Source organism: Bubalus bubalis, chromosome 2 (assembly GCF_019923935.1).
Source record: "Bubalus bubalis isolate 160015118507 breed Murrah chromosome 2, NDDB_SH_1, whole genome shotgun sequence".
In the NCBI taxonomy this organism is placed as follows: domain Eukaryota; kingdom Metazoa; phylum Chordata; class Mammalia; order Artiodactyla; family Bovidae; genus Bubalus; species Bubalus bubalis.
This window is the reverse complement of record NC_059158.1, coordinates 178,288,928-178,312,940: the sequence shown is the minus strand read 5'-3', so window position 1 is coordinate 178,312,940 and position 24,013 is coordinate 178,288,928. Positions and strand designations below refer to the sequence as shown.

Sequence of the window (24,013 nt, the reverse complement as noted above, 5' to 3'; positions counted from 1 at the left end):
GGGCAGTGTGTGTGGAATTCGAACTCAGATCTGACTGGTTCTTTGGATCTGGCTGATGGTGGAAGGTGGAGGGAAGTCCTAATCTTTGCCCCCTTGATTCATCCCCCAGAAGTGGGGAGCAGTGATCTGCTTGATGATCACCTGTAGATCTCCCCACAGTGATGGGGGAGGGGTCTTCTGCACAGAGAAGGACACAGGTTTGATGACACAAAGGAGACCATTCAAAGGGATGACACCAAGCAGCAGGGCATTCCGTCATCCCACTGAGCTCCTCTGACTCCCCAAGCCCCATCCTCCCCACTGAACTTCCCTTCTCCTTCTTCCTCTGTGAGCCTCTAGCACCAATGCGCCCCCTAAACCCCTCTCCCCTCAAGGAGTCCATCACATTCAGTGAGTCCCTCCCATCGCCCTCCTCCGAGCCTCCACCACTCCTGGTCACTGAACACCCTTCCCCTCATGCCCTTCTGAGTCCTCCTCCCGTTCCGTTCACTGAGCTTGGCAGCCCCCTCATGGACCTCTCCTTCCTCTCCCAGCCCCTGCGGAGCTGCTTCTTGGGAGCCAAGCTGTCTCACCCACGCCCACGAGTTCCCATCACTCAGTCAAAGGCACTTAAAAGCACTTAGAGAACATGACGGTGCGGGGGTGGGGCGGGGTGCTGTGTGTGGAGGGGGTGCGCCCCCAACCCCCTCCTCCTTCTCCATATCAAGCCAGCGCAGCGTCCCCTTCAGCCTCCTCTTCAGGCTGAGGCGGTAGTCACACTGGCCACCCTTTTGACAAGTTCCCCCCATCCACCCCCAACCCCCCAGCCCCCGCCCGACCCGTCCTGTGAGCCCAGTGTCTGCTGCAGTTCTTCCCAATCGGTCTCAGCTGGTTTCCAGCCCTCCAGCCCCTGCCACCACTTAACACAGAGCCTTTTCATTTCCGATGGCACTTTCCAGTGGATGGCAGTGCCACGGTGCCTGGTCAATGCTTGGAGGGGGTATGGCAGGATCCACTGCGGCTGTGGAAAAAATAACTAGAGCTGAGTTCTATCATTTTGCCAGTATGACTAAGGTCCCAGTTAAGCAAAGTCCCCTCAGTGACAGTGAGCCCAGGTTATCTGAGCTTCCCAAGGGCATGAGCTGGTCCCATTCAGTGGTCCAGAATGAACCATGGACCACGGGCAAGGCTCCACTACACCTTCTGGGCCTGTTTCCTCCTCGCTGTGAAAAGTGTGGGGACACCTACCGGGAGGTGCAGACAGGAGCAGAGGGGCTTGAAAAGAATTTTGCCCACTGAAGGGTGGGCTCCTCTGGGGGGAAGGGGGCTGGCGGGCACTAAGGTTTGCGAAAGCTGCGCCAAGCGCAGCAGCAAGTGCTGAGGTTTGCTCTGCAAGTACAGGGCCTGCCTGGTGAGTAGTCAGTCCTGCCAGATCCCCACCAGGAGGGGCCAGTTGCCCCTCTGCGTTAATTTCTCCATGGCCCCCGGGAGATTGGAGAAGGGTGTCCTGGTGAAGTTTCCGGCCCGGGAGGCCAAGTAGAGCCGATTCAGCGGCGCGGCAGCGTTCGGTACTGTGCCAGGAAACAAGCCACCTGAGTTCTGTTTGAAGCTTTCAACTGTCACATAGTGTGGCTTCAGGCAAAACCCTCCCGCAGATGTGGCCCGGGGTCCGTGATTTCTAAGCCCCAGCTACCAAAGCTTATGACTCAGGGGTCAGGCCGGGAACGATGCGGCCCCCTTTTCACCCCAAATGTGGAGGAGGTGGATGGGCACTGGATGCCGGTGGGTCGAAGGACCAGGGGCCCAGAAGGGTTCGGGCAGTGTCCTGACGGGGCGGGGCATGGGAAGCAGGTTCAGGGCATGCACGTCTCTGATTGGCTGTGCTTCTATTCGCTCCGCCCCCTGCTCTATAAGATGCGCGCGTGGCTCTCCCAGCGCCAGTGTGGGTGCTGCGGCTGCATCTCACCTTGATTTGCTGCGTCCATCCTCCCCCGCGTGGGGGGAACAGCCGGCCAGACCCGCGGGCCTACAGCTGAGGGCCGCCGGGGGTTGGGGGCGGGGGATGCCGGGCTGCCGCATCAGCGCCTGCGGCCCGGGGGCCCAGGAAGGGTCGGCGGAACCGGGATCCCCGCCGCCGCCGCCGCCCCGGGGGCCCCTGTCGTGCCCTCAGCCCCCATCCCCAAGTCCGACCTTGACCCCTACCCGGGCTCAAGCCTCATCGCAGCCCGAAGCGGCCCAGGAGTCGGCGGGCTCCGCTGAGGGGCTGGAGCTGCAGCGCTGGCGCCAGGGCGCTAGCGGGGGCGCGGGGGGCCCCGGGCCGGCAGGGGGCGCGGGCGGCGGCCCGGGTGCGGCGGCGGCGGCGGCGGCGGCTGCAGGCGTCCGCGCGCTGGAGCTGGCCGAAGCGCGGCGGCGACTGCTGGAGGTGGAGGGCCGCCGGCGCCTGGTGTCAGAGCTGGAGAGCCGCGTGCTGCAGCTGCACCGCGTCTTCCTGGCGGCCGAGCTGCGCCTGGCGCACCGCGCCGAGAGCCTGGGCCGCCTGGGCGGTGGCGTGGCGCAGGCCGAGCTCTACTTGGCGGCGCACGGGCCGCGCCTCAAGAAGGGCTCGCGCCGCGCCCGCCGCGCCCGCCCGCCCGCGCTGCTCGCCTCGGCGCTGGGTCTGGGTGGCTGCGTGCCCTGGGGCGCCGGGCGCCTGCGGCGGGGCCGCGGCCCCGAGCCGGAGTCGCCCTTCCGCCGGAGCCCGCCCCGCGGCCCCGCCTCACCCCAGCGCTGACCTCCGGCGCCGGGACCCCTGGCCACCCCGAGAGACCACCGCCCGGGTGCCGACCGATGGACTGCGGACGCCGGCTGGGTGGAACGACGTCACCGACGCGGATGGACAGATTGGCCGACCACAGAAAGAGACAGTCGGGGGGCCGGGGGCCCAGTAAAGAAGGAGAAACCGAGGTGCGGTCTTAGCGGCTGGCGCATCCGAGGGGCGGGGCGGGGAGGCCTCCCTTCCCTAGAGCTTCTGGAGTTCGCTGGGTCGTTAAATAAAGCTGTCCATTTTCTGCTGCCGCCTCTCCCAGAACTCCTGGGGAATGAGGTAGTGGCACTAAGTCCCCATTATAGAGTTGGACAGATTGAGGCCGCTCAGATGCCAGGACGGGTTTGCCAGCAAACTTTTACTGGTTGGAACAAGCCCACTCTCACCTCCTCCAGCGTTGCCTTTCCTGGGTCCCTTGGGGCTGTAAGAAGAGTCTTGCCCTTGAGGCTGCTAGTGTGGCACGCCCTTCGCAGGGCAGAATAATGACGCCCCAGATGGCGTGGCAGCTGGCACAGCGATGTCGCTTTGAGTTGTCTCCCAAGGCCCTATTTCCCATTTGGGGAGATGGAATCGCAGAGAGGTTAAGGATTTGCTCCCATCATACTATGCTTAGGCCCTTCCACTTCTGGGGGACGGGTCTTTCCTCAGGCCCTCATGCAGCTTCGCTGAGAGCTGACAGACCACCAGGGGTGTTTGGTGACTGCCTGAAGGTTTGCAGGTTCTCCTAGGGGCTCCCAACCTGTCGCTAAGATGGCTCTGCCAGGGATGGAGCCAGGTGACATCCTGTAAGATGGCTCTGCCAGGGATGGAGCCAGGTGACATCCTGTAACGGGCCCCAGGGGAGCAGGTATGTCATCGGCTTCTAGATTCTAGAAAGTGGGGCCTTAAAGGGCCAGACCTGAAATGAGATCCACTTTACTTCCACATGCCCTTCAGGCCTGCTCCCCTGCTCCACTCAGCTGTGAATGGCCTGGCTGCTGCTTTGCTGCCCACCAGCTGAGCTGACTGCAGTCTCACTTGTTGGTCTGTGAACTAGGTATCTTCACCTCCTGGAAGGTTTGTTGGGAGGTTAACACAGGGCAGAGGTCTGCCTTCTCCCATAAATCATGGAAGAATGTCTTATTCTCTTACGTCACACCTAGAAACAGGCACTGCTTTTGCTGCTGGCGCCCAGGAGCTGATCTGAAGTCCTTATTTTACAGAGTGGCAAGGTCACCTGCCAGCTAGGGACAGATCTAGGTCCCAGGGTGTATGTGTGTCCTTCTTGCCGTATCTCTGCTGGCCAGGGGCAGAGGCTAGGTAGAACTGGTGTCAGCTTGTCTGCCATGTGACCTAGAACAGCAGTCTCCAACCTTTTTGGTTCCAGGGATCAGTTTCTGGGAAGACAATTTTTCTACTGACTGGGGCTGGGTGGGTGGGTGGGGGGATGGTTTGGGGATGATTCAAGCGCATCACATGTATTGTACACTTTATTTCTACTATTATTATGGCAGCTCCACAGCAGATCATCAGTCATTAGATCCCAGAGATTGGGGACCCTTGACCTAGAACAACTCCATCCCCGATATGGGCTGGTTTCCTCAGTCCCTCTCTGAACATAGCTGTCGCTCCTCATGTCAGAGCTTGCAGGGGAGAAGGGGATAGAACGAGGCAGCTAAGAGTCATGGGAATGTGGTTTAATCCTAGAGTCCTTGGGGTCAGGCGCACTGCTCTGAAAGCCAGAGCCCCAGGGGCCCTCACCTATCCCTTCTCCAGCTAGCTCTTCCTCTTCCCAGGTACCAAACTTTTTTTCCTGGTTTCTCAGCTCACAGCCAGGCCTTCCTGAACCCATTCTTAGCTGGGGAGGGGAAGTCCAGGAGGAGGTCTCAGAGACTCTGAGAGCTTGGGGACTGAGAGAAAAGTGAGGAGCCCTGGCATCCTCTGGTCTCCTGAGGGAAAGGACCTTCCAAAGCCACTTGGGTCACTTTGGGTCTAGAGGCCCAGAGAGGACAAGGACTCCCTGGAGGTGACAGTGAGGTGCTTCAGGCTGCAGTGCTGGGCTGCAGCCAGGACTGTTTGCATGGGAGGGACTCTTGGTCCAGAGAAGCTTTTAGCTAATGGTTTAAAGTGCTCTGTGACACCACAATTTTGCCTTTCTCTGGGATTTATTGGTAATCAGCTTTGCCTTGGTTTGGAAGAGGGGAGTGGGGCGAACAGGGAATTAGAGATGGCTCTTGCTGGAGTAAGTGGTATATGTAGGAATGGAGATTGGTCCCAGGCTCACAGGCAGCTCTGTCCCCTCCCTCCACTTCCAGATGTCCCAGGCTCTCATTAAGGGCCTCAGCCAGGGCTCACAGTGCTCACTGATTTAAACCCCAGCTCTTGGTTCACTGCTCTGTCCACTACCCCTCAGCCAACAAATACAAGTCATCTTCCCACCCTTGCCTGGCCCACCCAGGATCCCTCTAGAAGGTTCCATTTTCTCCGCAATCAGCAAACATTGATCTCTGCTCAGTCCAGGCGCTCAGGAAGCAGCACTGGATCAGAAGGTCTCTGCTTTCAAGGGCTTGTGTCTCCCAGCCCTCCTCTAGACAGCCTGCCCTGGTGTTGTTGGAGGAGGGCTGTCTTCAGGCCTTCACAACCAACTATGAAGTGAGTGAAAGTCGCTCAGTTGTGTCCGACTCTTTGTGATCCCGTGACTACACAGTCCATGGAATTCTCTAGGCCAGAATACTAGAGTGGATAGCCATTCCCTTTTCCAGGGGATCTTCCCAACCCAGGGATAGAACCCAGGTTTCCCACATTGCAGGCAGATTCTTTACCAGCTGAGCCACCAGGGAAGCCCCACAGCTAACTCTGGCCCCTGGTTATATATTGTAGCCCCCTCCCCCACCCCCCCATGACTTCCTAAACACTTTCTAGATGGCCCAGCCATCTAGCCCTGGGGACTGGACTGAGGACAGGCGATCCTGAGGGATCTGTGCACCGAGGACACTGATGGCCACTAGTGAAGCTGGGATGTCAGCAAGGCGAAGGGAGGGGCGGGAAGACCAGTTTAGGGATTTAGAGGAACCTGCCCCTCTCTGCTGCTGCAGTCCATGGGGTCGCTGAGGGTCGGACACGACTGAACGACTTCACTTTCACTTTTCACATTCATGCATTGGAGAAGGAAATGGCATCCCACTCCAGTGTTCTTGCCTGGAGAATCCCAGGGACCAGGGAGCCTGGTGGACTGCCGTCTATGGGGTCGCACAGAGTCGGACACGACTGAAGCGATTTAGCAGCAGCAGCAGCAGCAGCAGCAGCAGCCCCTCTGGATGAGTCCTGTCGCTCTCTTGGCTGGCCCTGGGCAAGTGTGGCGCCCCCGGGCGGTGCCACCAGAGGGCAGTGTGGGCTGCTTCCCGGAGCGTTGGGATGTGGCCTGGAGCAGGTTCCCTCGGTCCACATCCCCGCCCCCAGCCAGCCCCTACTCCTATTGCCCCGACATCTCAGGCATTGAGCTTTAAGGGTCTGGCAAGAACGTGAGAGTACTGGCGGTCACTTAGAGAAAGGGGGGGCCTCTGACCTCAGAGGGCAGGTCCATCAGGAGGGACTTTCCTGGAGAGAGAGGTTGCACCTGTTGGCAGTACCGTCTGAGTAAAAGCCCAGAGTACTTTACTCCTCCCAGATGTGTTAGATAATTGATCAGAACACTCCATCTCTGCCTCCGCCACCTGGGGATCAAGGTGGCTTCCCAGAGATTAGGTTGAAGCGACAGTTAGCAGCTAAGGTGCTCCAAGCCTGCAGTGGGTAGTCTCTAGAAGGCTCCCTTACCCTGACAGCCAGGTCCCTCCAGAAAAACTTGGGGTCCCAGTCTTCTCCGAACTGAAGGAGGAGAACCTTTATCTCCTCCCGCCTTTACATCCAGAGTGGGAGGAGGTATTTGGGAAAGCTGGGACATCCCCAGCCTATTTATTCCTGCATTAGATCTTGACTGCACCCTGGCTAGGAGTGATAGGGGAAGGGAATCCTTTGCTGTGGAATAATATATTAACCACCACATCTATGCCAAGTACTGTGCTAAGCGCTTTACACCCATTAGCTGTTTCAATCCTCCCAGCTACTCTGCCAACAAAGTAGGAGTTATTCCCATTTCCACAGATGAGGAAACTGACAGGGAGAGCAAGTGACTGGCCCAAGGACATGGAACACCTAAGTGGGGGACACCTTCAACATTAGGCTATGTGGCTTTCCGTTTTTCAAGATATTGAGGGGTCCACATGGGTTTCTGAGCACTCGCTCTTTGAGTCTGGGTACAGGAAACCCTAGTCCTTGGTTCTGGGGAGGGATGTGATCAGACAATGGTGGCACAAGGTGCCACCCCTCCAAGGTCTGGCCACACCCTCCAAAGGCTGGCTGCCTAGCTTGGTTGTGCTCTGGGGTATGAGTCAGGCTGAGTCAGCAAGGGCAGGTTAGGAATGCTTAGGGCCTGGGTTTGCCTTGGAGGGCTTCCTCCTCCCCTGTGCACCTGGGCTGGCATGATTGGAGAGTGAAGAGCCTGGGATGGTAGAGGAGGAGGCTGACTGGCTCCCTGGTGGGGCAGAAGGTGTCCTGATACTTAGAACAAGAAAGACCTGGGATTTAGTCCTAGCCTGGAGCTCAGCTTCTCAGCTGGGAGAACTTGGGCAAATGACTTCTCTTCTCTGAGCCCGTTTCTTGTGTGTGTGTGTTTTATGGGGAGTTAGGGAGGAGATGATTTCCGAGTATTAAATGAGAGGTCACTAGCACACAGAGAAGGTCTGTAAATGCTCGGTGGAGCCAGCCTACCTGGCCTAGGAGAGGCTGCCAGGACAGAGCCCCCGGGCAGTGTGGGCCTTTGCTTGTCCAGAGCATCGCCATATCAGGCATCCCAGAACAGTCCCCCTTCTCCCCCCAGTGCCTTCCCCGAGGAACTCCATAAGGGGAGATGTGGAGGAGGGGCAGGCGTTTTATCCCAGGAACATTCCATTCCAGCTGCTCAGACCAGTGGGGATCCCAGCCAAGGACAGAGGCCCAAGGGAGCTCGCCCCAGGAGCCCCCACCCCTTCCAGGGCGGGAGCCAGTGGAGCCCTTTTCCAAAATATTGCCCGTGCGCCTTCTCTCCACAATGGCCTCTCTTAAGGAGGTAAATGCTGAAGGGTTTGGGTGGGGCTGGGTGGCTGTGTGAGAGAGAGAGAGAGGTAATGAAAGCTCTTGAAATTATTCTTTCCAGCTCCTCCCAGCTCCTCCCGAGCCTCAACTCAGGATCTCACTTCTGGATTCTGCTCCTTTCACCTCCTTCAGGAAGACTTCTCTAATCAGCCCTGCACAAGCGCAGCACCCTCCTCACCTCAAAGGAGCCCCTCACTTGACAGTGGCAAGGGGCTGGGTTCTAGGGAAGTTGCCTCTACTAGGAATTTATATATTCCCGCATTTGACTCTGGCTTACATGGTACAACTGGGGATGTTACAAGTCCTTTGAGATGCAATCAGATAACAGAGCAGCAAACCTTTCCACTGAGAAAAGGATTTCTCTTTAAAAAACAAGTCTCAGCGCAGCTGGGGTCCCCATTTTGGTAGGTGCCGTTGCTGCTCAGTCGAACAGTGGCAGGAGGGCTGTTTGAGGGAAAACGTTGCTCTGAACAGTCCCTCAGTTTTCTTTGCCCACCATCCTTGCCCTGTGTGGGTGCCTGCCTGCGGCCCCTCAGAAAGATAATGGGCTGCTGGCTCCCAGGGGAGACGCCTCTTTCTCGGGAAGAGGGGTTGACCACATAAAAATATTAAGTTTTAAATGAAAAAAGGGAGCACTTGATTCAAATATCTTGATGGTAGACGGAAGGGGGCCACATGGACTCACACGTAACCCAGAACTTGTAGAATTCCGCGAAAGGAACGCATATGGAGTCAGTTGCCTGTTGTGTGCATTCAGGAAGAATAAATCTCAGTGATGTGAGATCAGCCCGTGTGGTCTTGAGGTCTACTCTGTGAGTGCCCGCACCACCTTGCCTTTGCGCGTGTCTGGCAGGGCTCTTTAAGTTGGCAGTTCTTTGAGCAGTTTCCGTTTAGTTTCGTTTGGCAGTCTGGGCCTGTTGATGGATTTGCAGACTGACTGCTCCCTTGACTTGGCTCCAAGCTGAACCTCTCCAGGAAGCTTCCTGAATGAAGGATGTGATGCAGAAGCTCGGGGATGGGATGCCCTCATGGGACAAAGGGATGCGAGTGTGATGACATGGCAGCATGGTGATCCGTGGGGAACTGCATGTGACCGTGCTGGTGGATGGGTGGACCTGTCAGGCGGGGTCCCAGCAGAGACAGGGCACACTCAAACTGGGGAGAGATTTAAAAGGGGACTATTTCTTGGACTTCCCTGGTGGTCCTGTGGCTAAGACTCTGAGTACCCAATGCCGGGGACCCAGGTTCTATCCCTGGTGGGGGAACTAGATCCCACATGCTGCAACTAAGAGTTGGGAACTAAAGATCCTGCTGCAATGAAGATCGAAGGTCCTGGGAGCTGCAACTAAGACCCAGATCAGCCAAATAAATAAATTAAAAAAAAATTTTTTTTAAAGAGACTATTTCCAAAGCCATTGGCTGGGCTTAAGAAACTAACAAGGTACCACAGCTATCTGTGGGGCTAGCAACAGAGAGAAGCCTTCACGACTCCTGGGCCTGAAGGGGTAAAGAGGGGAGAGGGGAGGCAAGGGCTTTGGGAATTGGAGAGTGCAGCTGTGTGGAGAGGGACCCTGACAGGAGCAGTGGCCTTTGGTTGAGCGATGTAGGCAACCACCGCGAAGGGAAGTTGGGAAGGGAGCAGGGAAATAAACACCCCATTCTCCTCCTCCCTCTTGTACCTCCCACTGGGGACTCTCATTGGCTGAACCCAACAGAGAGGCAGGGAACAAGGGAGCCATTGATGCACAGTTCATAGAGGTCAGCCTCCCAGGATCACAGAGCATGAAGGAGGGCAGAGAGTGGGACTGGAAGGGCCAACACGTCCAGCAGCTTCCTGGGGGCCTATCTTTCAATCCCCAAATTTTGCAACAAGGCAGTTCCTGCTCTGGGGCTCTCCTACCCACTGCAGGTCTTGGGGGGAAATGGACTGTTGCTTGGAGAGGAGAAGGGGTATGGGTCTTTTCCTCCCTCAGTCTTCCCCCTTTCTGGCTCCTAGTTCTTGATTCTTTCCTGTCCTGGCATCTTAGATGGCTACAGGGATTGTCCATCAGAGAACAATGCCAGCCACTGAGTCAGTGTTTCTCTCACACCCGGAAACACTACACCTCCTCCAAACACACCCACAGGCACGCCCGCTGTCATACAGGCCTCTGACACTGCCACCACAAGCCGTATCTGGTGTCACAGTTCCATCAACAAAACGTACAAGTGGGCATAACTGCTACACTCTGCCATCGTCGTAAAATGGCCAAGTCACAGTAATGCAAGCTTTTTTATCTGTCACATGCCAAACGTGCCATGTCACATGTATGTATAGGAGACATACTGTAATGCCTAACCAGGTGAAACCAGAGTGTAAGGGCAGCATGGTGCAAGGGTTAAAAGCAATGGCCCACAAACCTCTCTGGCGTCAGTTTTCTTGTCTGTAAAATGGAAATACTTGTCCTTCTCTCGTGGAGTTGTTGCCAGGGTGCACTGGGATGCTGTGATTGGGGAGACCTCAGCCTGGCGCCCAGTCTGGGGGAGAGCTCTCCAGAAGTGGTAGCTGTTAGCAGGAAACTCCCGTCTTCCACTTCTCTTGGGCAGCACACAGACCTGTGCAGGGTGAGCTGGGCAGCCTCAGGCACATGTGCCCTTCCCCAGACACACCTGCCAGGAGCATGTGACGAGTCCCCTCCACCCAGAAGGCTCTTTCCTCCGACATCCGCATGGTTTGCTCCCCATTGTCTTTGTTCAATCAGATTGTTGCCCTTTCAAGAAGGCACACCCTTTTTAAAATTGCACACCTCAGCTCTTCTAATCCCTTACCCAGCTATGTATATTCTTAGGCGTTGCTGACCTTCTAAGACTATATAATTTAGTTTATTTTCTATCTTTCCCATTCGAGTGTGATTTTCACAAGGGTAGGGATGTTGGTCTTTGTTTACTGTTGTGTTTCCACCCCCTGGAGGGGTAGCCAGCGCACGTGGGCTGAATCCAGTGCACACACGCGTGTGCCATGGATTTCTGGCTCCTCCCCTCTGAAACAAGCACATGCAGGTGAATCCCACTCCCCACTCCAAGAAGCTAGGCCTCTGTGCTTACACTGTGAGCTTCCCCCTCACACCCCAAAGCAGGAGCTGGGACAAACTTAGTGCCCCCCATCCTAGGACCCTAGTTGAGTGGGCACGGCCAGGGTAGGGTGGGAGGATGCTTCTAGTCACCAAGCAAAGACAGCCTTTCCATTCATCCTTCTAGCCATTCTGAGCCCAGCAGGGACTCACCAAGCAGGTGAGATGGCTGGACTCAACCAGGTGGCCTGGGGCCTCCTCCGCAGCCTTGTTTTCTCCACTCTGACTGGAACCATAAAAGCCAGCACTTCAGAGGCCACTAATGAGGCTGAATATGTTAAGGACATTGCACTCCCTGGATCAAAGAGGCTGGGTAAACAGTAGGCAGCGTCCAGGCCTGTGACTGGCTGATGCCCTGAGGAAACACCTCCCTAAGAGCTTGTGGCTGGCGGCTGGCACTCCCAGGCAGCCAGGCATGGTCCCAGCTGGGTTTGGAAAGGAGAGTCCTTGCCCCTCTAGGGGACTTGCTTAGAGCAAGGCATCCCCCCACCAGCACTGGGGGATGCGAGAGGGAGGAGACAGCAAGGAGATCAAACCAGTCAATCCTAAAGGAAATCAGCCTTGAATATTCATTGGAAGGACTGATGCTGAAGCTACAGTATTTTGGCTACTTGATGCCAAGAGCTGACTTATTGGGAAAGACCCTGATGATGGGAAAGATTGGGGGCAGGAGGAGAAGGGGACGACAGAGGATGAGATGGTGGGATGGCTTCATTGACTCAGTAGACATGAGTTTGAGCAAACTCTGGGAGATAGTGGAGGACTGGGAAGCCTGGCATGCTGCAATGAGGTTGCAAAGAGTTGGACATGACTTAGCGACTGAACGACAACTCCCAGTGGGGAGGCCAAACCTGGGCTCTGGCTTTGGAGGTGCCAGAAGGGCACCCCCCCCCCCACCTAGTCCCAGCTGCCACATCTACAGGGAGGGTCTCCAGTCCAGACTCCCCCTGCTTGTTCACCTGCTTCCTGGGGCGGGGGGGGGGGGGGGGGGGGGGGGCGGGTGTTGGGGAAGGTTGAGCAGAGATGGAGTCAAGCAGCCCTGAGCATTGGAGTATGAGTCCAGTTCCAGGGTCATCAGGACTCTAGGTAGGAAACACTGAAACATCTGCTTTTTAGCAAGAGATTTGCTGAAATGATGTGCAGGGGCAAATCACATGTGTAGACAGAGGCTTGTAGCACAACCGCCAAGCTGGGGGAAGGAGGAGCATTCCCTAACCACCGGCCAGGACTCAGACCCCGTCCCCCAAAGTCCCCTCCCACAATACAAGCCAGACTCAGGCTGGGCGAGAGGCAGCCACAGACCCCACAGCCATGCAAGGTCCTTCTCCCAGGAGAAAGCCTGGTGCTAAGCTCAGTGTGGACAATCTTTATTGGCAGGTGTTAAAAGTGCAAAATAGTTACAAATCCAGAGGGATGGGAAGGGAGGTGGGGCATACCTCTCCTTTCCCTCGTGAGGACCCTGTAACCAGGCCAGGAGGGTGGGATCACTTGACTGTGGCTACATTGGACCCAGCACCTTCTAGAGAACAAGCTCCCAGGCAGGAGGGCTCCTCACCACGTGGGGGAAGGGAGAAGCACCCCGACAGGGGCATGGCTTCTGTTCCACCCCAGGCTGCTTGGTTCCTGACCACGGCGCACCTAGACAGCTTGGGGTAGGGGTGTTAGGGGGCTGAGCTAAACCTATCCCTCTCCAAACCTAGGCATCTGCCTCAGTTTCCCTCCTTCTAGTTAGTGGTTCAGCCCAACTCAAAGTGAGTGATTCCCATAACAATATTTTAGCCATTGCATGGGCTGCAGGCCCTTGAAGGCTGCTGGTGTCACTGAGGGCTGGCCCGAGCCAGAAAGACCCTTTCTAGGTCACAGAAATCAGCCTGAGATGATGGGCCTTGAGGCTACCATCCCAAACATTCTTTGTCTCCTCCTAAAGGCAGTTGACCCTCAAGACGAATTACCCTGGCACCCCACAATTATGCTGCTCCAAAAGGGTGGCGCAAATAACCAAAAAGTCCATTTACCGAGAACCGCAGCTTGGCCTTCAGTCCTCTGGGGCCCTCCCTTAGGGGTTGAAATCTGGTTTGTTCAGTCGGAGGCCTGACTCTGCAGCAGTGCTGGGCCCCCTAACCCCGGCTGCCTGTCTCTGGCCGGGTCCTCCCCGCCCTCCTGGAAGACCCATTCCATCCGGGGCGGCCGAGTCCTTACCGGCCAGGGGCCGAGTCAGTTACAGGGCAGCCAAGTGGGATAGGAGGCGTGGGCCCGGGCCAGCAGAGGCTGCACGGGGGTCACATAGTAACTGACGGTGGTGGCGGGCACCAACCCGTCGGGGATCACGGGGCAGCGCCAGGCCAGGGCGGCGGCGGCTGCCGGGCCCTGCTCGGCCAGCGCCTGGAGCGCCAGCGCGGTGATGAGGTCCAGCGTCTGGCGGCGCTCGTGGTTCATGAGGCACACGGTGCTCTCATTGACCACCCGGTGCAGCGTCACCAGGCAGGCATAGCGGCGCGCCGCGTCGGCCCCGCTGAAGTGGGCCTCGAGATAGCGCTCCAGCGTGCGCCGCTGCTCCACCAGGTCGGGGAAGTCGATGAAGAAGCGGGAACACATGTAGCGCTGCAGGGCGCCCACGTCGGTGCTGGGCCGCGGCCGGAAGCCGCGCACCAGCAGGTGGCAGTACTTGAGGAGGCCGCCCCCGCGGATCTCTTCGGGGCTGCGCGTGGCGATGACGCGGTGCCGCAGGTGGTCCAGGGCCTCGGCGAAGTCCCCGTACAGGCTCTCGCCGGTCACCGACGGGTGGAAGGCCTCCGACATGGGTGTGGGCGAGCACTGGCTGAAGAGCAGCAGGGAGTCCAGGAGGATCTGGAACGAGTCGACACTGAACTCGAACTGGCGCCTGACTGAGTCCACGAACTTGAGCTCCACGTTCTTGCCGCTCTTGTTGGACAGCGAGATGAGGCTCCAGCGGTCCGTGTCGGTGCACACTTTCACCAGCTTCTGCACGTAAGCCTCCTTGAGGGTCAGCGGCGTGATCTTGGCCCGGCTCACGCCGGCCGGCAGGAAGTCCAGCAGGCAGGCCAGCACCACCTCCTTGGTCAGCTGGAAGGACGCCTCGCTACGCAGGTCCACGCGGAACACCAGATCCAGGTCCTTGTAGCCCAGGCCGCTCTCGGGGTGCAGCACGTGGCTGGCGGCCGAGCCGTGCAGCCGCACGCCGTGCACCCGCAGCCCCTGCTCCTCCAGGCTGCTGCGGACGACCTGCAGGGGGCCAGCGGGAGGAAGAATTGTCAGCGACCTGGCTTCCAGGGGGGGTCCGCTCTGGGTTTACAGGCAATAACCACAGTGACATCAACGACTGTTGACCACTTACCAGCTGGTTTGCCTTTGGAAAATCATTTCATTCTCTAAACCTGTATTTCCTCATCTGGAGAGTGGCCCCTTCGGAGGAATGACTCAGAACAGCAACAATGATAACACATAGGTGCATGGAATTTACTAAATGCCAGGTCTTGATCTAGGCACTTTATAATTAGGATATAAACTCACACAGTTCTTACAGTAACTCTATGAGGAAGGTACTCTTACTCCCACTCTACAGATAGGGAACTGAAAGCACAGAGGGGCCAAGTAACTTGCCCAAAGTCACACAGCCGGTGAATGCAGAGCTGGGAATTAAACTCAAGAGTTCATGTCTCAACCACTATGCTATTCCACCTCTCTAAAACTGCAAGTAAAGCAGTTTTGTGCCAGGCCTGATGCAAACTGCTCAAATAGGAATGTAATTGGCAGTTCACATGCATTACTACCCTTACCCTCATAATAATCCCAATTTTTATGTATTATTATCCCAATTTACAAGTGGGGGACCTGAGGCACAGGAAAGTCATGTCCAAAGTCATAGAGTAGTCAGGCTGAGACCAGAACCCAGGTCAGTTGAATTCTCAAGTCCATGCATGCTCTTTTGATTATGACACACTCGTTTATCTTTACAAGGACCCAGGGAAGCAAATATTAGACTCATTTTTACAGATGAAGAAACTGAGGCTTCTAGTAGTAAAACACTTAAGGTTCAGAGGAGAGGCCATTCAGAAATGGCAGGGCTGGAAGTTAAAACCCAGACTCTTCCTGCTGTTGGGCAGGTGGTGGGTCAAAATCTCAGGAAGCCTTCTGAGCCAAGTAGGAAAGGAAAGTGAAGTCGCTCAGTCATGTCCGACTCTTTGCAACCTCACGGACCTACCAGGAACCTACCAGGCTCCTCTGTCCGTGGGATTTTCCCAGGCAAGGGTACTGGAGTGGGTTGCCATTTCCTTCTCCAGGGGATCTTCCCAACCCAGGGATCGAACGCAGGTCTTCCACATTGCAGGCAGATGCTTTACCGTCTGAGCCACCAGGGAAGCGAGCCAAGTGGGAAGAATGTAGCAGACCCCATCCGCGGACACAGGAACATGACAGGGAAACCTGTGTCTTCTCAAATCTGTTCCTCTAGCAGAGGCATCTCCCTGGGCCTAGCACCAGGGAGGGGAGAAGAGAGGAGCTGGGCTCCAACACTGTTTTCTCAGCAGCCCAGCTTCACACACCGAAAGTGACCAGGCAACATTCCTACCCTGAGGATTCTGCAACCCCGCCTTGCTGCCAAGTCAGCTCTAGGCCGGCTGCTCTGCTGGCCTCCCAGGGAATTACTGCAAAGAATGCACCTAAGTGCTGAGGAGGCAAGCTGCAGTGGGGCAATCTGAGGCGGGCGGCTCCCTCCAAGAAGCTTCCTGGAGGAGGACCCTGACTAGGGGAAGGTATTATTGTGGCCATCAGGAACCTGGGGGGCCAGGCATTGGGCCTTCTCACCAGAACCTATGAGGGATTAGATCTTTAACATCTCCAAGTTATAGATGGGGAAACTGAGGAGTGAATTACCTACACAGGATCACCCAGGGGTTGTTTAGTCACTAAGTCCTGTCTGACTCTTGTGACTTCATAGACTGTAACCTGTCAGGCACCTCTGTCCTTGGGATTTTCAGGCAAGAATGCTGGAGTGGGTTGCCATCACCCAGAGGTGCCTTCAGATTCAGGTATGGCTGACTTCCAATCCTATCTGCTTTCTACTGCATTACCAATCCAGGGTTTGGAAGGAGCAGAGACCAGAAACTAGGGCTCTAATCTGCTCTCCATTTCAGAGTTTCAAAGTGATAGCAACCCTCCAGTCACTGAAGCCCAGGGCCAGAGTAGCTAGGGAGCAGGAAGGTGGGGCTGGGGGAAGCCTTGGCCAGGCAGATAGGGGAGGCTAGAGGTAAGGGGCTAGCCTGTGGGACTACTTTCCCGCACTCTGGCAGCTGTGCCCAAGTAGGCCAAGGGGAGGACTGGACCAAAGACCTTTGTCCCAAGGACCCTGGCAGAGCTGCAGCATTGACCAGCCCCCTCCCCAAGTCCCATTAGAGCTGACTGAGCCTCACTCAGTGCCAGCTCCTGCTCCCAGGCTGATGCCCACCCCAGGGCATGGCATCTGGCCTGGTGAGTAGGTAGGAGTACCCTTGTTAAAACTCCTGCGTCAGGCCATGGGGTTGGCTGTGTCAGCCAGCCAGCGGCTGTTGTCTGGTTCCCAGGTGTGACTACGGCCAACTTGGCAGGCAGTCCCCAGATACTGCCACACCCAAGGACTGCAGGGCAGCTTGGAGCCTCCTGAATCAGACTTTCCAGCCATGGACGGGGCGATGGCTGCACCCTCCTTGCTCTTGTGCCAAGGCCCTCCCCCAAACCATTCTGCTCCCAGACTGCTGCTGAGACCTGCAGGGAGACCACAGGTGCTGTCAGCCAGCAGGCTTACAAAACTTGAGTCTGGAGCCACCTAATGCAGGCCTTTTGGCTGTAGCTGGAGAGATCAGAGACTAATTCAATCCTCTGAACCCAGAGAGGGCAGAGGACTTGTTTAGGGTCCCACAGTCTATAAGTGGCTGAACTTAAGTAGAGTCAGTTCTCCCAGAACTGTGTTCGGGGGGTGGGGTGGGGGTGGGGACCTCCTACAGGAGAGTAGGTTCCTCTAGCCCAGGTACAAGCAGGAATTGTATCTCTAAATGCCCAGATTACTGCTGTAGGCAAAGCTTGTGGGGGGCAGAGAGGGAGAAAGTTTCCAATTCTTGAACCATGGGACAACTCAGCACATGTGAGAAGCCTAAAGTCAACAAACCAGCATCTCCCACCACATACACACAAACAGTACCCCCTGCCCCCACCCCCCGCCCCCACATACACATACACACACACATCCCAATAGCTTGTGAAGCTGCCAGCTACAAATTCCTGCCAGAAGATGGACTTTCTTCCTTGTGGAGGCATTTGTACAGGCCCCATAAAGGACCCTTTGGATTCTGGAAGCAGAAGGGGCAATGGAGAGCAGTTCAACCCATCCCCATTGAACAAATGGGACACTGGGCTTCCCAGGGGATGCTACTGGTGAAGAACCCACCTGCCAATGCAGGAGATGTAAGAGACGCAGGTTTGACCCCTGGGTTGGGAAGATTCCCCAGGAAAAGGGCATGGCAACCCACTCCAGTATTCTTGCTTGGAGAATCCCATGGACAGAGGAGCCTGGTGGGCTACAATCTATAGGGTTCCACAGAGTTGGACTTTACTGAAGCAACTTCGCATGCACAGGCCCAGCAAAGGGAATTGAAAATGGTCCAGGCCCTGAAACTAGATGTCCAACCTTCCAGTCCAACTCTCTAAGTCGCCACTGTCCTCTTCCCCCCCACAGCTGGCAGTTCCCTGTTCTGTGTATTTCTGACCCTAGTCTAGGAGACACTGTACTATTATCACATTGTAGAGTCAGCTCCTATTGACCTGCAGTCTTCCCCACCTGGATGGGAGTAGCTGGAAAGCCAGGGGGCTGGGTCTCAGTCACATCTGTGCCCCTGGTGTCCTGAACGGGGCTTGGCACAGAGAACATACCAGTAAAGGCAGTTTGGACCATACTGACAGGGGCAGGGACCTCCCCTTAGGGCACTCCATGTCCCTGCAGAGGAGAACTCCCACACTGGGCTCATGCCTGGGATAATAGTCCTGGGGATACAGCATTTGGGGCCCCAAGTTTGACCTGACTGTCAAGGAGGAGAAAAACCTCAACTGGTTCCTAATTGCCCCATAACAGCGGGGCAGCCCAGGAATGCCTGGCCACTGATGACTCAACCCTAGGGAATCTGCCCCCACCCCCTCCCATTCCTTGAGAGGGAGGGAGAGGTAATCCCACAACAAGCAACCCTCCCCCTCTGTGGAAGCTAAGACAGAAGAGCCAGGGATGGGGGGTGGTCTGCTTTACCTGGCTTGTATGTCTACTTCCCCATCTGCTGCCAGGAATATGCAGGAATTGCAGCTAGATTTTCTGGTTTCTTCTAACTGCTAAGACCTACAGATTGAGTCTTGGGAACTTGGGAAGTCTTGGGGGAAAATGGGAAAGCCTTGAACTTGTAGTAACCAGCTCCTGGGAAGACCAAAGATTCTCTGGGTTTGCTTTTCACCTCTAGGAAATTTTAGGGAGCTCATGGCCCCTCTTGGGGCCTCAGCTTCCCCAGCTATAAAATGGGTACAGTAATTACCATATTATGGTATTTCAGAGCATGACAGTGCCTGGGCTATATAGGTGGAAGAGCAATTTTAGGGTTGTTGAGGGCCAGGAAGAGGAAGTCTGTGGAAGAGGAAAAGAGTTGCCAGAATTCTCTTCTCTTCAGGAGAGAGATGGGGCTTGGGGCCAGAGACTCAATCCTCATTTCAATCTTGGGAAAGGAAAGAAACAGCTAAACTGGATACCTGATGTTGCTCCCCGCCGCCCCCCCCTCCCCACCCCGCCCCGACCTCAGCACACAGGCATCAGGTGCCTCATGCTTAATCTCTTCCTGCCACACAACCCTAGTTGAGAGGGAGTCCTAGCTGGAATTTCTCAGCTTTCCGGAGGGGGCTCTTGAGCCATGGGCTGTGGGAGCAGAGGACAGACAGAATCTGCTCCTAGAATCTCGAGAGAGGGAAAGGGTTGAGCATGAGACCTGGGGATGACGATTTGGAGATGAAAAGAACTATCTCTGGCTCAAGCGTGCAAAGCTACCCACCCAGGGCTTCCGGGCATCTCCTGTCCTAGCAGGCGGGGTGTTCTTCCTCCCAGATCAGGTCCTTCCCCACTTCCCTGCTCCCTCCAGCTAGGACCTAGGTGAACGGTCCGAGGGCCATCGGAAGGGGCGGGGACGGGAAAGTCAAGCGGGGAAAGAAGATTATGATATGCGGGGGTAGTAGGATGTGGACTCCCATCAAGGCTGCGCGATTTTGTTACAGCCCTTGTTCTTCCCCGAGCCTTGTTTTCCTAGCTGTCCAGCAAATGGAACAGACTCCAGGAGCCTCCCAGCCACGAGAGCCTCAGGATGAAGACCCCCTATCCACCGCCCAGTGCCTCTCACCTGCACGATCTGCCGGGGCTGCACGCTCAGCGTGGGGAAGTTGCCGCGCCCGTGAATGGGAATCGGCTCGCTCAGGAGCGCATCCAGCCGCTTCACCTGCGGCCAGCTCAACCCGCTCAGGTGCTGTCCGAGGGAGGCCGATGAGGCCTCTGGGTCGGGGCCGCCGCCTGCCGGGGCGGCCTTAGCCACCGCCGCGGCCGCAGCCGTCCCCACCTGTGCAGCCGCCCGGTCCCGGCTCTCCGTTTCGCTCTCCGACGGCATCATTAGCCCGGCCCCGGGGCCCCGACGGCAGAAACCGGGGGGCGATTAAGGGGAGGAGGGCAGGGAGAGCGGCTGGGCCCCGGCCAACGCGGAGGACGCAGGGACCGGACAGCAGCGACGGCGAGGAAAACCCAGGGCACACTCCGACGGCGACGACCAACCGACCCTAAAGCTTGTCGCCTGGGGCCCAGCGGACTCTTATAGGCCGCGGGCGAAACGCCCATTGGTCCGAGCAGCTGTCACCCAGCGGGAACCGCCCCGCCTCTCGACGCGCCTGCCATTGGTCAGCAAAGCTTTGCACGTGAGTTACTGGTCGCCAGGAGGATTCCGATTGGCTGGATGGCACACCCCTGCCCGCCCTCCTGCTTCTGCTTAATTCCCTCCTTTGGTCCTTAAAGAACTTCTATTCTCGGCGATTGGCTCGGGCGGAAAGCAAGTCCTGGATTTAAAGGGACTGCGCCCTCCAGGGGCAGACGAGAAGGAAGTGACCTGTGAAGTTTGTAGCGGAATTGGACCACTAAGTTTTTGTTTTGTTTTGTTTTTGTTTTTGTTTTTTTGCACTGAAAGGAATTTAGAAATCACTGGGCCTGGTCCTAGTCATCCACTATTTTCAGAAGCCCAGAGAGATTGCGCCAGTTGTTCAACTTCACGCAGTGCTCCTCCTGCTCTCAGGCAATCTTCCAGAATTGAGAAAAGGTGACAAACTTGTATACTGAGGTAGATACTTCGTAATGTACTCTCTTGTGTACACCTCTACCTGGCTAGCGTTAATGTTTTGGTTTGTGCGCCTGCTCAGTCGCTTCAGTCGTGCCCGACTCTTTGCAACTCTATGGACTGTAGTCCAGGCTCCTCTGTACATGTGACTCTCCAAGCAAGATATTCAATGGAGTGGGTTTCCATGCCCTCCGCCAGGGGATCTTCCCTACCCAGGGATCAAACCTATGTCTCCCGGGTCTCCTGATTTGTAGGCGGATTCTTAACCCACTGAGCCACCTGGGAAGCCCCATGTTTTGGTTTCGGGATGAGGAAACCTGCTCAGAGAAGGGGCTTGACTGTCTCAAGGTCACACAGCAAGTGAGACAGGCCCTGGTGTTGAACCTGCACTAGAGAGTCTGCGAGCACTTGCTCTTTCTACTACACTTGAGCAGACTCAGGGCCTTCACAGGGCTGGAGGTTGGAAGGAAGCCTGAACTGGAGTGTTGGTCTTCTGGCAGCAGCTTCCTGGGCAGCAGGTGGAAGTCCTTCCTGCCAGCCTCTTAGCTTCTCAGGTCCTGTGTGCCCTTGGGCAAGTCCCTAAATCTCTCTAAGTCAGTTTCCTCATCTACTCCAGAGAAGAGGCTCAATAAATTTTTTAAAAATTTGGTTTGGTTTTTTATAGTTGGCAAAATATATTCATATGTTCTATTGAAATAATACATTTACATGTTTTTCTCTCCCACTTTACAGAGCCTAGTGGGATGAGGCTTATTGTTATTATGTTTAATCTTTTCTTATTTTAAATATAGGTGCTGGTGGCAAAATTCTAGAAATCGAGTCTGATTCATCTCTGCAATAGTCTCTCTTTTTAAAAAATATTTCTTTATCTGGCTGTGGCGTGTGGAATCTTTAGCTGCAGCATATAGGATCTAGTTGCCCAACCAGAGATTGAACCCAGGCCTTCTGCACTGGGAGTGCAGAATCTTAGCCACTGGATCACCAGGGAAGTCCCTGCAGTGTTCTCTTTTAAATTAAACATCATTTTTCTAACAATTAATTAAATATAATTCTAACACCCCCATTCTGTAAGGTAGGCTGGGCAAGAGCAATATGTCCAATGTACAGAGAAACCAAGACCTAGAAATAGTAAACTACATTCCAAGGTCACCAGATTACCTCAGACAGACCTAGGACTAGATCCCAGGAACCTGACTCAGACTAGAGCAGCTGTTTCCTCTATCTGGAGGCCTGCACAAGCAAGATCCTGCCCTTGACCCTTCTCTCCATCTTGTCTGGGGTCAGGTCTGCTATTTGCTCCACTCATTGGCTTTGTGACTTGGGGCAAGTCTCATGTATGCACTGTCCTCAGTTCAGTTGCTTGCTATTTTGTTTTACCTTCTCTTGAAAGATAAGAAATATATAAGAAACATCCTTCAGCTGAACCCAGAGTCTCCAAACCCTTGACCTATCCCTTCCATGTCCCAGCAGAGGGAGGAAAAGAAGGGAAAGTAACATTTACTGGGTAACCTACTATGCACAGATATTTTATACACATGACCTCTAATTCCTAAAAATACATCTCAAGATGTGGCATCATTATCCTCAACTTAGAGGTGAAGAACCTAAGATTTAGAGAGGTCAGGTGACATGCCTAAGGTCATACAACTACTAATGGGCATTGTAAGACTTGAATCCAGGTCTCCTGATTCCAAAGCCCTCTTGCCCAACTGCTCTTCTTAGAAGAGTTGGCACAGATCACAGTCATGCTTGGCACAGCCCTGGTACCACCCTCAGGATCCATTCATCCACTTATTTATTCATTCATCAACCAACACTGACATATTAAGCACCTACTGTGTACCAGGTGTTGAGCTAGGCCCTGGGGTATGATAGGCAAGATCCCTGCCCTTCTCAAACTGTCATTCTAGTGTAGTAAGACCATAGTCAAGTAAGTAAATAAATAAGACATTTCTAGTAGTGTTAGGGAGAAAATAGAACAGGGCAATGGGAGGGAGAGCAACCGTATGTGTGAGTGTGAAAAAGATACAGTTTTCAAGAGAGGAAAGAGAACCAGAGAGATTCATATACATTGTTAGATGGTGCAGCCGTGGAAAGCCTCCCTAAGGAAGTGATATTGCCATTGTGTCTGCTGGATCCACTTCGGGACAGTCTCCCCATGCTTGTCCCTGGACAGCTAGGGCAGCAAGATGGTGCCAAGCCACATATTCCTAGAACTCTGAAGACTTGAGCTGACAGGCTGTTTGACAATCATCTTGTTTACTCTCTTCCCACTTTGTAGATGTGGAAACTGGGGTCCAGAACACAGTAAGGATATGCCCCAAGGAGACTGGCGAGGGCTGGAACTACTCACGATTTGGTCTTGTGAGAGTGGGCTGTTGCTGCGCCCACTCTGTACCCTGGAATTAAGTTTTCTAAAGAAGGAAAGTCAAGAGGTCTCTTTTCCTCTCCCCTTCTTTCTAGGAGGGCTAGGAGGAGCAATTGGCAAATGCAGGGGCTGTGAGTCACCCTTTTGTTGACACTTCTATTTCCAAAGCTAATTGGTCCAATGTTTGACCAATCACAGGACCTCAAGGTCAGTGCTGGGGTGGGGGTGTGACTTCGGGATGAAGGAAGAGGAGAGAGGAGAGGAGAGAGAACAGGGGTAATCTCATAGGGTTTCATTTTCACCAAGATCAACTTTTAATTGTTCCAGTGAATGGAGGGGAATGATGGCTAAAGTATATCCTGAAGAGTCCAACTGTCTTTCAAGTTTTATATATAAGCCTTTCCGCCCTCATACAAATTTCCTGTCTTAATCTAGACTTCAAATGATTTTGAAAGGGAACTTACTCCGTATGATAACTGAGTCACAGTGACACACATTAAGTCACTTTTCCTATCTGGGCCTCAGTTTCCTATTCTGTAAAATGGAAGAGAAATGGGAATCAGGCTCTTCCACTCACACCTTCTATGATCTGAGATGGTGGGAAAGGAGAAGGGGTCCCGGGAGAGTCTTGATCCCTACATTGGCCCCTCCTCAGCTCTGAGACCCAAGACAGGAACATCTTGGGATCTGCCCACATTACAGAGCACCCTGTGCCTAAAACCACACCAGGAACTTTCTGCACAGCTCATTCAATTTTCAGAACATAATCTTTTGACTTAGGAGTGATCTCTTGCTTTGCATGAGAGAAAACTGAGGCTCAGAGAAGCTGATTAACTTGAGTACGACCCCCACAAGAGGGGGTGGGCAAGAGGGGCTTCATACTCAGGTTTGGCTGAATCCCAAGCCCATGCGCTACCCAGGGCCCTGCCTCTGAGGATGACTTGGTTTGTTCAGTGACACACAGATGACCCTCCCCTATGGAGAACACCCATTCCCTCCTCCCATGGTTCTTGTCCTCCACCCTGCCTCAGCCCCTCATGGCCAAGATAATTTCCCAGACCTTGTTATTACTCATAATTGTGCCCCTACCCTGTGTAATTTCATTATCAAGTATCCCATCCTCCTGACACCGCCTCCTGTCTTTTCTGCTCCCTCCCTCTGGAACCCCGACTCCATCGCTTCCAGACCCACCAGGACCTTCAGTCCATTGATCTTC

The 24,013-nt window shown here is 54.9% G+C and overlaps 1 protein-coding gene and 1 long non-coding RNA gene across 3 annotated transcripts; one reads left to right on the top strand and one right to left on the bottom strand.

Annotated features, from left to right (window-relative positions):
- Nucleotides 1-1,906: 1,906 nt before the first annotated feature.
- Nucleotides 1,907-8,716, top strand: TRNP1. 2 transcript variants are annotated; one of them, XR_327307.4, is made up of 3 exons: nt 1,907-2,922; nt 7,754-7,904; nt 7,992-8,716. It is a non-coding gene; the product is annotated as a TMF1 regulated nuclear protein 1 (long non-coding RNA). The 2 variants fall into 2 exon arrangements; XR_327306.4 differs by lacking the exon at nt 7,754-7,904.
- Nucleotides 8,717-12,391: 3,675 nt separating this feature from the next.
- Nucleotides 12,392-19,898, bottom strand: TENT5B (terminal nucleotidyltransferase 5B). The gene is made up of 2 exons (XM_006055475.4): nt 19,455-19,898; nt 12,392-14,283 (listed from the first exon to the last, which is right to left on the bottom strand). The coding sequence occupies exons 1-2, from the start codon at nt 19,716-19,718 to the stop codon at nt 13,255-13,257; spliced, it is 1,293 nt and encodes a 430-aa protein (XP_006055537.1). The 5' UTR covers nt 19,719-19,898; the 3' UTR covers nt 12,392-13,254.
- Between the last annotated feature and the right edge of the window lie 4,115 nt (nt 19,899-24,013).

Coding starts and splice junctions, on each gene's coding strand:
- TENT5B (XM_006055475.4), bottom strand. CDS start 19,718: ATGATGCCGTCGGAGAGCGAAACGGAGAGCCGGGACCGGGCGGCTGCA. Junction 14,284..19,454: donor AGCCCCGGCAGATCGTGCAG/GTGAGAGGCACT, acceptor GGCCCCCTGCAG/GTCGTCCGCAGCAGCCTGGA.